Source organism: Anopheles moucheti, chromosome 3 (assembly GCF_943734755.1).
Source record: "Anopheles moucheti chromosome 3, idAnoMoucSN_F20_07, whole genome shotgun sequence".
Classification (NCBI taxonomy): Eukaryota; Metazoa; Arthropoda; class Insecta; order Diptera; family Culicidae; genus Anopheles; species Anopheles moucheti.
This window is the reverse complement of record NC_069141.1, coordinates 3,318,947-3,330,096: the sequence shown is the minus strand read 5'-3', so window position 1 is coordinate 3,330,096 and position 11,150 is coordinate 3,318,947. Positions and strand designations below refer to the sequence as shown.

The 11,150-nt window shown below is 44.9% G+C and overlaps 2 protein-coding genes across 3 annotated transcripts; one reads left to right on the top strand and one right to left on the bottom strand.

The window, feature by feature from the left end:
* The first annotated feature begins 1,583 nt into the window (after positions 1-1,583).
* LOC128305611 (mitochondrial import receptor subunit TOM70) lies at positions 1,584-4,266 on the top strand. Its single transcript, XM_053043144.1, has 2 exons — positions 1,584-1,803; positions 2,061-4,266. The coding sequence occupies exon 2, from the start codon at positions 2,081-2,083 to the stop codon at positions 3,791-3,793; it is 1,713 nt and encodes a 570-aa protein (XP_052899104.1). The 5' UTR covers positions 1,584-1,803; positions 2,061-2,080; the 3' UTR covers positions 3,794-4,266.
* Positions 4,266-11,065, bottom strand: LOC128305610 (eukaryotic translation initiation factor 4E-binding protein Mextli). Of its 2 annotated transcripts, XM_053043141.1 has the most exons (10): positions 11,039-11,065; positions 9,728-10,246; positions 9,363-9,661; positions 9,111-9,291; positions 8,886-8,957; positions 8,321-8,381; positions 7,753-8,242; positions 7,262-7,682; positions 7,032-7,147; positions 4,266-6,179 (listed from the first exon to the last, which is right to left on the bottom strand). In XM_053043141.1, exons 2-10 carry the CDS (start codon positions 9,831-9,833, stop codon positions 5,964-5,966), a joined length of 1,962 nt encoding a protein of 653 aa, XP_052899101.1. In that variant the 5' UTR covers positions 9,834-10,246; positions 11,039-11,065; the 3' UTR covers positions 4,266-5,963. The 2 variants fall into 2 exon arrangements, with proteins under 2 accessions (XP_052899101.1, XP_052899102.1); XM_053043142.1 differs by lacking the exon at positions 8,886-8,957.
* Between the last annotated feature and the right edge of the window lie 85 nt (positions 11,066-11,150).

Here is an 11,150-nt window from a genome sequence, read left to right as displayed (position 1 = left end):
GTCGAAAGAAAAGATCACTTACTACATAAATATTTTGCTGTTTTACGAAGCGAATGTTGAAAATCAGCAAAAAATACCGTTTAGTTTCTTCCAACGTATGTTTCCTTCCTTTCCCTTAAAACATAGCGGAGGGCTAGCTTACACCAAAAATGCCTTTGGACTTATTTTCTTCGCGTAGTTTTTGACCCTTACACTGTACATTGCTTCTCTCGTTCGGTTTGGAGTACAGTTCGGAGAGAAGCTGAGAAAATTGTTGTTTCACAAAACGCGGCTATTGCTCAACTTCTTCTGCTCTCCAACTAACTAGCGCACACGTCGTCAATGCATAAAGACAGCTGTGGAACAGAAGACAGAGAGTAAAATTGGAAACATAAAAAACGACCCTTCCAGCGATCCACGGTGGAAAAAAATGGGTAATACACAAATTTCGCAATGCAGAAAAAATCGTGAGTACCATGTTTAGCTGATTGCGAAAATGACAAAACAGTTGGACATGTATGTCTTTTATCTAAACGACGATAAAACAGAAGAATCGTCCAACCTCCTCCCATAGATAAATGTTGTGTAATTTAGGTTTCTCTTCTGCGACAACCTCGGGACGTCAGCAGTAGCAGTGTCGACTGCTACACTTTTCTCCCATTATGTTGTTGAATTCTACTTAAAACAGGAACAATATCGGATGTAGTTTTCTTTTCGACAGATCCGTAGTTGTCGCAATTAACTCTATTTGCGGTGAAGATGTCAGTACACGGTATCTTGGTAGGAAGGCATCGGATAAATTGCCCATGTTGCCTACACAACGACTAGAATAGTGCTGCTTAAGGTTTTAGCTTAAGGTTGTAAGGCAACACATCTTATGAAAGCACCAGTTTTATTTCCCTACGTTACATAGCTAGACGGAAATACACCTTTCTTTAGGTCCACTGCACACGCACTTACTATCTGCTGTAGCAGATAGCAATTGAATAACAAGACATAATGCACCTACACACACGCTCCCACATATTCACAAACGCATTCAAATTCAGCGATTCCCTATGCATGGAATTGTCATCTTTACTGATTTTCTACACTATACTGCTGTTGCCCAATGTAAAACGGAGGAAGGTTGAGAAAATTTCCACATTTTCACTAGATTTTTAGACATAAATCGCAAGCCATGGACGCACTTTTCTCTTCTCGCGAGTGAATGGCAGCGACACTGAAAATGCACACAGTCGAAGTGTGTAGGCGAGAGGCTCTGTCATCTGCGACGATTTGACAGTCACTCAAGGTGTATGGGAGATTGAGTTATTCCAAGCAAAATCACATTTATTAACACTTTTGGGGAAATGATCGCTAGGATGAGATATTGGAGGTCAGGTGAAAGAGATAATTCAACCTCATAAAAAAGGCACTGTCTCGTTTTTCGCACTACTAAACTAGATTTTGCCGTTTGTACATTTTCTACAGGCGTGAACCATTCGGTCACTTGGGTAGCTGAAATTGTACTTCAGGGCAAGCGAAACCGAGGCGAAAAATTACCGTCAAAACAAAACGTCATGAGCACGTTTCGCCGCTTGCTGATAAAAGAAAAAAAACCCAAAGGTATCTTCTGTTTCCAGAGAGTGCGTGCGATTGTGGAAATGGTTTTTCTGTGCAGCGGCGAACAAAATTATATAATCGCTTAAAAGGCGGCCTAACCGAGAAACGGTTTGCGTCGAGTGGAATAAGCACGAAACGCTGTGCCCCGGCAGGTGATACTTCGTTGTATTGCCGAACCTGCCTTGATTCTATCGTTCATGTTGAGTTAAAAATTCTAAGGTAAAAAACTGTAGCAGTAATCGATAAACGACTCTTGTGCACATTTCTCACACGAGCAAGCTGCAGCTGTTAGGTGTTGATAGTTGTTCGAAGGCTGCAAAACACAGTCGATAGCACAGTTTGTGTTATTTGTTTCGCCAAGAACTCAGTGTTGCATATGGGGTTTCGTAATCGATTCAAAGCGTTCACACACACCCGCTAAGTGATAACACGGCAAGAGAAGTAAATGTTTCTCCCTTTTCCCCTTATCTTTGTAGAACAACCATTGCACAAGGCGATGACGACGGGTAGCACGGGATCAACATTCCCCCGATGGCAGCTGGCACTACTGATCGGTGCACCGGTGGCCATTGGCCTCGGCTACCTGTACTGGCGCAATTCGAGCGGTCAGGGCGAAGGTAGCGATAAGCTAACGAAGAAACGATTAGCAGACATCAAGGATAAAACCATTTCGCTCGATGGTGATTCGTCGGAAGCGGCCAAACAGCAGCAGGATGCGAAACCGTTGACCGGTCGCGAACTGGCCCTGAAACACAAAAACAATGGCAATGCACACTTCCGCGCGGGAAAGTACGATTTGGCCATCAGCGAGTACGATGCCGCCATCGAACACTGTCCGACGTACGAGGCGAACGATCGTTCCACGTACTACCAGAACCGAGCCGCGGCGTACGAGCAGCTGCAGAACTGGGGTGCCGTTATAAAGGACTGCACGAACGCGATCGAGTGCAACCCGTCGTATACCAAAGCGCTGGTACGGCGCGCCAAAGCGTACGAGCAGCAGAAAGACCTTACCAAAGCGCTGGAAGACATAACGGCCGCCTGCATAGTGGATCAATTCCAGAGCAAAACGACGCTGATGTTGGCGGACCGTATGTTGCGCGAGCTTGGCCAACAGCACGGAAAGGAAGCGATGAAGAACAAGAAAGAAATTTATCCTTCGAAGCAGTTCATCGATAGTTACTTCAGCTCGTTCACGAACGATCCAGTGCGGAAGCTGGTCGTGGCGAGCTCAGAACCGAAGGGTTTCATAAAGGCGAAGATGCTGTTCGACAAGGGCGATTACGAAGCCATCGTAGCGGCCTGTACGGAAGAGATCGAATCGAGCGAATCGGAATCGGAGTACAAGCTGGAAGCACTAGTTTTAAGAGGCACCATGTACAATCTGATCGCCTGCTACGATGAAGCGAAACAGGATCTGGATGCGGTCATTGAGCTTGAGACGGCCGACAAGCGGTTGCGCTCGAATGCGCTCATAAAGCGTGCCTCGTTGGCGATGCAAACGCAGCCGGAAACGCCTGGTGCGTGTTTCGAGTATTTTGGCCGAGCGGAAACCATCGATAGCACGAACGGGGACATCTATCACCATCGGGGCCAAGTGTACATTCTGTCGGATCGGATGAATGATGCGATTGCGGACTTTGAGCGGGCGTACGAGCTTTGTCCAACGTCCGGCATTATTGCGACGCACCTGTGCTACGCCAAGTATTGCCAGGCGGTCCAGAACAAAGATGAAAACGGAGTGGAACGCATGAAGAAGCGGTTCAACGAGCTGCTGGAGGAATACGCCGACTGTGTAGAGTGTTACAGCATCCTGGCGCAGGTGCTTACCGAGCAGCAAAATTTCGCCGAAGCGGACAGTTGCTTTGCCCGTGCGCTGAAGGTCGACCCGAACCAGGCCCAGATATATGTACATCGTGGTGTACTGCAGTTGCAGTGGAAGGGTGAGTTTGACGAGGGCGTCAAGCTGATCAAGAAAGCAATCGAGATGGACAGCAAGTGTGAGTTGGCGTACGAAACGCTCGGCACGATCGAGGTACAGCGGGGAAATCTAGCCGAAGCGGTGAAACTGTTCGAGCGTGCAATCGAGCTGGCCCGCACCGAAATGACACTAGTTCATCTGTACTCGCTGAAGGATGCGGCCGTTGCGCAGCTGAGCGTGGCGAAAAATATGGGATTGAGTATTAGCAACATTCAGCCGCAGTTCTAAGTTTCGTTACACGGTTGATGAGATTGGCACAGGGGAAGCACAACCAAATCAATATCCAATTGTCTCGTTTGGTTCCTTCCGTTTACGTTGCTGACTATCATATGGAAGTATATAATAGATTCCGACTCTTTCGTAAAATATCGCATTTCGCAAACCGCGCCCGTTCCTTTTGTTCCGTGCTTCACCAGAGGACGCCGTACTAAAATCCCGGTTTTATGCTTACCCGTTGTATAACAATCGAATAAAATAGAGCCCCCGGGAAAATTAATTTAGGTCACAAGATGCATAACTATACCTAAATGCGGCCCTGATTCTTCTACCGAGTGAAAGAAAACGAAACACCTACTCAACTTATCTTTAACGTGTTATCTTGTTTGTATTCCCGTTTCTTTCCCACACACCCAACTCTTTTCCGACTAGTATAGCGTTTGTAAGAGACATCAAAAGACACAAAAAGAACCTAGGGTTTAAGTACTAGATAAATGTGTGTTTTTATTATCCATGGTTTTCCGTTAGAATACATCGGTGTAGTGATAAGTTAAATGGTATAGCTAACTTCTCATGAAATTCATATTCGGCTGTTGGCTTTCCTTCGCCAAAGCAAAAAAAAAAACAACATCTAATCTGTATTTGGTGTTGTACGAAACCCAAGTTACAATGTTTTCATTAGTCCATTGGTTTAACAACTATTTTCCCCGGCGAATGAATTCTCTTCCCTTTAGCAGTCGTCAAAATACAAAAACAGTAATAATGCTTGTGTTATGCATGCATGATGAATGGTGGGAAGAACATTAATTCCCTCTCCCAAAGTACAGCAAACAAAACAAAACGAAAAACAAACAACATATTGCTTTATCAAATATTACTGCATAAATAATCAATAAATAAAGGGAAAACTTGCAAATGTCGTGACTCTGCGAATCACACCGCGAAGCGGAAAGAAACAAACAAAAACACATTGATTTACACATGGTTCGAGATAACACATTGCAAACAAAAAAACAACAAACAATAATATAAAAAAACAAAAAATCAATATCCATATCTAATGAGAGGGTACGTCGTGCGCGCGAACATGAGAACACAAAACCGCATTCCTATCGGTGTTTGGGTCATCGTCGTCGTCGTCGTGGGTATTATGAGATGCGAACGAAAAGTTTTGATTGCATTGAGAGTCGAACACGATGCGCTGGTTTTGTTCTTCCCTATTTCGCTGAGACTAGAAAGTTATTAATACACATTATGATTTTTTTGTTTGTTATTACTGCTAATCTGCTAATCGTATCAGCAGGGTTCTTGCTTGCTTGCATTAATGAATTGATAAATAAATGGTAAATATTAAAGGATGTCAGTACACGTATTCCCGTCCTCTCTGCGATCTTTTTATCACGGGTTTTCTGCGCCTCTGTATTGTTGTGTTTCTACTTCCACTTATGCTTTTCCGTTTTTTATTAATATTTGGCATATAAAACCACATTTTGAAAATATCACTGAATAGTACCACGCGCGGGGGTCTGTATCTTTTGCAAAAAGAAGAATAACTCCCCAGCGCCGTAATATCATCTTTCTCGGTGGTTAGCTTTAAGATTGCGAAGCAAAAAAGCTCGATTAAACACGTAACGCTATTCCAGCTCGTAAAGTGTTTGGTACACGTGTATTATTAGGGTGATTAGCTCTCGAAAATTCGTGTACAGTTTATATTTTGCTCTAGGCGCATAACTTTCAGCTAACAAAAAAAAAAACAAAACGATAAACCGATCAAACGGTCGAATGTCTTCACTGACATTTCACAAGAGAGATCGGGAAAATAATCTCGATCGGTGCTCGCCCCACAAAACGGGCTTCTCTTATAATATTGTGTGTAAAATAAAATGTAAAAAAAGTTATTAATCTCGTTCATGTTAGTAGAGGATTAGTTTATGCTTAATGTAAAAAGCTAGCAGCTAAATGATATTGTTGATTGGACGTAAAAACAGAAAGAGCGATTACCGCGCGATAAGATGAAGACCTAAACGTTTCGTAGGGTATTCGAATTCGTCGTCCTTGGTTCGATGTGCCGACAACGGACAGATTGTGAACTATTCTTCCCCGTGTTGTTGTTAATAATACGTTACACAATTGCACTGGGAAGCAGAGTCTATGTTTCGCATGCCACGGACTTATTCCATGTCTATGCACTGGCCTTTTCCATCTGTGTCGCATTAGCAACAGACCCTTTATCCCCGGTGTCGGTTGATCCATCACTGTTCGGTTGTTGTTGCTCACCAGCGGCATCGCCTGCATCCGGGAGCTGATTGCTTCCCTGCACACTACTGTCCTTTGCTGCTTGCTTTTTCATTTCCAGAAATTGGTCACCGTTAAAACGATTCTTTTGATCTTCGATATCCTTTAAAACAAAATTAGAAACAATTAGCAATACTATTGATAAGGCATTGTAAACCAAACACAATGCAGTAAAATAAGAAACATTCACCGTAAGCCTTATGGTTAGTCACAAAATCGTATCTTTACGTGGATGGGGTTAGAGAGAGGTTATGTGTTGTGATGATGTGTGTATAGTGTTGTCCCAATTTCAGTTATTTTTAGATCCGGTATCTTTCTTACTAATGGACTGGAAGCTCATATTTCGATATCAATATTACTACACCGTTTCCTACCCGATTTTAATCACATCCTGAGTGCTGATTGTATCAACGTTTAGATAATGGAATATTGTAATAAAAGTGTTTCGCGTAAGGCCTAATTCAGATCACTGTTGATCAAAGTAACGGATGGAATAGCTCCCCTTCAACTAGTCACTGGTTGATTTATATCGTATCAAATGTCGCCCAGAAGCGATAGGTCTGTTAATAACGGTCGATGAGCATGCGGTTAGATTAGTCGATGAGGAATATCGCAGTTGCAGCAGATGGTTGTTGTTAGTCAGTTTGGTCACGAACGCATGGGCCGGAGGTTTGTAGCTGCCAAGCAACGAACCACCCGACACCATATCGAAGCTGCTTACACTCATGGTGGAATTGCGTTGCAAGAAGTGTTTGTTGAGGTAGTACGACGATTTTCGATTAGTTTTACCGCAAACGTTGTTGTTGGCATCGTAACACTGTTGACTGTTTGCACCCTTGTTGTTAGTAGTGTGAAGCGCGGAACATTCGAGCGAATTGGTTTTAGTAACGTGGGGCTTTCCCTTCACCTCGGCCGCACCAACACCTTCCCCGGTAGTAGTGGCCGATCTTCTTACCTTATTTTTTACCAAATAAGGAAGAGTTTCACATATACGCTTCCAGTCAGCAGGCAAATCCCACGAATACGGTGACTTCGCGTAGTAAATCAGCCGTTCATATTCGATACGTTTCACTAGCACAACAAAAATGGAGGAAAATAAGGGTGAGAAACAACGAAAAAATAACAGTCTCCTTCATCCAGCACCACAGGAAAAAAGCACAATCCAAGCAGCATAAATCTGCGTACCTGCGTTCGTATCCAATTTGGCTGCCGTCGCTGTAGTCTCCTTCAGCCCATCGCCCGCGCTATCCTTGCGCGAAAAATGGCTCCGACGAGACCGGCTCAGGCCATTATTGCTGGCTGAAATCGTAGTATTGCTGCTGCTGGTTTGCACTTCGTTCGGCTTATAGCCGGTCGCACCCGCTTCGACGATAAACACATCATCGTCCAGCTCGATGCTGTTGCCTACCTCACCGACCGCGGTGCCAATGTTGTTCAAACCGACACCGCTGTCGACGAATGGTGTGCCGGTGATAAGCGAATGCTGGCCAGGCATCGTTCCCACCGGCGAAGAGAGTGTGTTCGGTAGATCGAAACTTGAGCACATGTCTACCGAAGCCAGAAATTCGTTGCTGCTAAAGTAATCATCGAGCACTAATTTGGCCACCTGCAAGACACCAACACAATTACCAATTAGCGATAAGCTCTGGTGAGATGAATCTTTCGCGATGACCTACCTTCACTAGCTCCAAACAGTCGCCAGTAATTTTCAGATTATGTTGACCCACGTTCACCGTGTACTTGTACTCGCCGAGTGACGCATCGTTCGTGGAGAAGCTGTGCAGCAGCAAGCCACCATTGCCGGCGCTGTTGCGCTGCGCATTGTTCTGTGATCCGTTACGTGACAGCTTCGGATGCGTGTATGATGGTGGTGTTTGTGAGTAGCCACTGAGATTCAGGCTGAGGGCCCCGGTTACCGTGCCCGATACCGACTGCTGGCTGGGTATGAAGCCACCCATACCGTGCGTACCATTGCTAGCTGCCATTTCTGCCATGGCCCCAACTAAGGCACTTCTTGCGCTTGCGTTCGATCCTGCCTCCTTTCTCGGGACTGTCTCATCCGAACCGGATGACGCTAGAGAACTGCAGGATCCATCCTGGGAATTGTCCAAACGTACCGGGGATGCGTTGCGACGAATAGTGTCTTCGATTAACTGTTTCGCATAACTGTCAACACAAAACAAGACAACACAAACATGTTTTATCATAGCAAGCATAACACTCACATACATCTCACACACTCACTTGATTTTTTCCTCATTGGGTCCTGTTATTTGAACCAGCCGTTCTTTTGCCCCGGTAGCCACTAAAAAATACACTCAACAAATCATTAATGCCGTATCCTAGACAACGTACGTTACGAACACGCACACACACAGGAAAAGATAAAGCAATATTAAAGACAGAAAAAGCTGGAGCGTGCTTTTACAATGTGTTTTTAATATACGAATGGTGCAAGATCCATCGAGCAAAGAAGAGTTATATGATAGCTTTGAGAGGACATCTTGTCGTATGTTAATTGGTATATTTCTTCACATTCCGCTGGTGGAAACAAACGGAACCGGTAAAACCCACTAGGAGCTAGCTATGTTGTTAAATGATCACAACCACACACACATACACAAGATGTAATGTACACACGAAATTGGCGTTTGAAGGAGCTTTGGTGAAATGTGAGTTTAGATGTTGGTGGTGCATTGGCGATTAAATACAAGACGCGCGCGCACGCATGTGCAGGGCTAGAACTGGGCTTGCGAGCCTGTGCCATATGTGAGATTGGTTATTGGCTAACGGATTAAGGAGCGTTTACCTCTTTGGAACGAAATAACAGTTTCCGACAGTTCTTCAATCATATGAACTCTACGTCCCTTGATCCCCATCACTTACGGACCAGATGAGATGGAAGTGTGTCCGTACGGCGGAAGAGTAAATATGGATACAAAAATCGTCAAGTGGCCAGTTTAACTAAGGACATCCTGTGACATATTTCGCGGAGCACGCGAGTGCCGGTGTCAAAGGAGGAAATTAGTCTTACCTTTTCCAGAATCGGCGTTGCGAATCACGATCTCGTCCTTGCAGTACGTTTTACCGGGTATCTTCGTAGGCTTCGGGAATTTGCCAGAGGTCCGAATCAGCTCACCCGGTGCCAGCGCGGGCACAGCTTGGCCCATCGGCGGGGAGGATCCCAGCAGGTTCGGGTCGGCCAAAATGTCAGGCTAAAAACAGAAATCCTTAACGTTATAAAAGAAATCCGATCGCTTTTCCACGTCATGACCGTCAATCGTACCTCCACATTTGTTGCCTTGTGTTTGTAGTAGGTGTTTGCACCATCAGAAACCTGCCAGGATTTGGCTCGCAGCTCGATTAATTGCAACAGATTCAATCGCGTCATTATGTTCAGCCGTTCGTCCTGTGACGCGTTGCGGAAAATGACCAACGCACGGTCCAGCGTATCTTTCGATACATTCTCCAGTTGTGGCCCGTGTAGCCGCAGATTCGCCAGTAGTGCATTCACACCATCCGCATTGTTGCAGCCATTTGCCAGGCTAGCGGCCACATTCTCCGTCAGCGTTATGAGCTCCTCGACTGCGAATGAATTATGAAGCATTAGCGCCCTACATCAAAAAGCTCGCGTATGAACTCAAACCTTACTTGATTGAACTTCATAAACCGGCAGATGGACGTGCGATTGCTTCAGCGTTGACTTCAGCGGACGTGGCGGTTCCAGGTTCTTTACGGCGCGGCCCATCTGCGACATGTTTGCGGTGCAAGAGCGATCGTCTGATCACAAGAGCACGTGAAACCGCCACCTGTGGACTGATGCTACCAACTATCGAACGCACTGAACCGTGTACCCAGAAAACTTCGCCAATGCTGGGGTAGCGCGCAGTGGCGGCTATTGATTTTCCACCTTCTTCTTGGCGAATTACGAAAAACGGAAAGCTTGCTGCACGTTTCGAAAGTACACACACAGGCGGTGTGTGTGCGCTGTGGTACTAATAATGGTAACGCAATTTCCTACGGACTCCAACGTTTCACGTTTACACCTCCTTCCAACGCGTACTGGACAGATAGGCGAAGGAGAGAAAAAAACGAAACACAACGTCCGGTGTAAGCTGAACGAAAACAAAAATATAAACGACGGAATTGTTCGCTGCTTGCCCTCCTCCCCTGAAACGAAATAGATAAGTAAAAGAAAATGGAAGATAAATACACACACTCGATTTGTTACAAGCAAATCTAATAAGTGAGAGGTTTGTCCACGCGACATCCGCCGTCGTCAAGTCACTAGTCTGGCTTACTACGTTCTAGGGGATCTATACTCGAGGGTATTATTCAAAAAAATCACGTAGAAAATTTTCCACGACACCACATGCCATCACGATGGCAGAGACAGCTTTCTTCCTCGCAGTTCTTGTTTGTACTTCACTTTTAGCCACATTGGAAAATTTCCAATCAGGTAAACGCATTTCGATCATCATTATTCACCGATGCAGCAAAACGGTACTTCTTGGTCAAAAAGTATATTTTTGTACACACAGTATATTACGCTAATTGTACCAACAAAAAACTGCTGACGACGGCGAAAACAAGTGCGAAATGTTCTGCATTTGCAGCGCATCCCTACACATCCCTACACTTAGAATCACGAAATCGGCGTTTTATTGAAACCCTTTTTTCATGCACGGAAAATATTCCAATATGAAAGGCTCCATTTATTGCACATTTTTTCGACGAATCGTGTATTTCCACTGCCTTCTTCCTTTCTTCCGTTCCAATCTTTTCCAAATGACTTTTTCTTCGGGTCGATCCACGCACCACAAATCGTAGCTTTAGGCGCTCGAATAACGCATTCCCAGTGCTGAATTCAATCGATACTGCTACAGAAGCCTGCCATTTATTGTATTTTAACACTTTTGCCGCTCGAAAGATTCTGATTCTCGTGAAAATTACGCATTTTACCTCTTTGCTCCCGAAACACTTTCCAAACCCGAACAATGGTAAATCGAAAACTGACTGTCAAGCGATGACTTCATTACGCACGAAGTATTTTGACAGCCAACGTCGTCCGGCC

Coding starts and splice junctions, on each gene's coding strand:
- LOC128305611 (XM_053043144.1), top strand. CDS start 2,081: ATGACGACGGGTAGCACGGGATCAACATTCCCCCGATGGCAGCTGGCA.
- LOC128305610 (XM_053043141.1), bottom strand. CDS start 9,833: ATGTCGCAGATGGGCCGCGCCGTAAAGAACCTGGAACCGCCACGTCCG. Junction 8,243..8,320: donor CCCAATGAGGAAAAAATCAA/GTGAGTGTGTGA, acceptor TTGTGTTGACAG/TTATGCGAAACAGTTAATCG. Junction 6,180..7,031: donor CTTATTTGGTAAAAAATAAG/GTAAGAAGATCG, acceptor TTTGTTTTAAAG/GATATCGAAGATCAAAAGAA.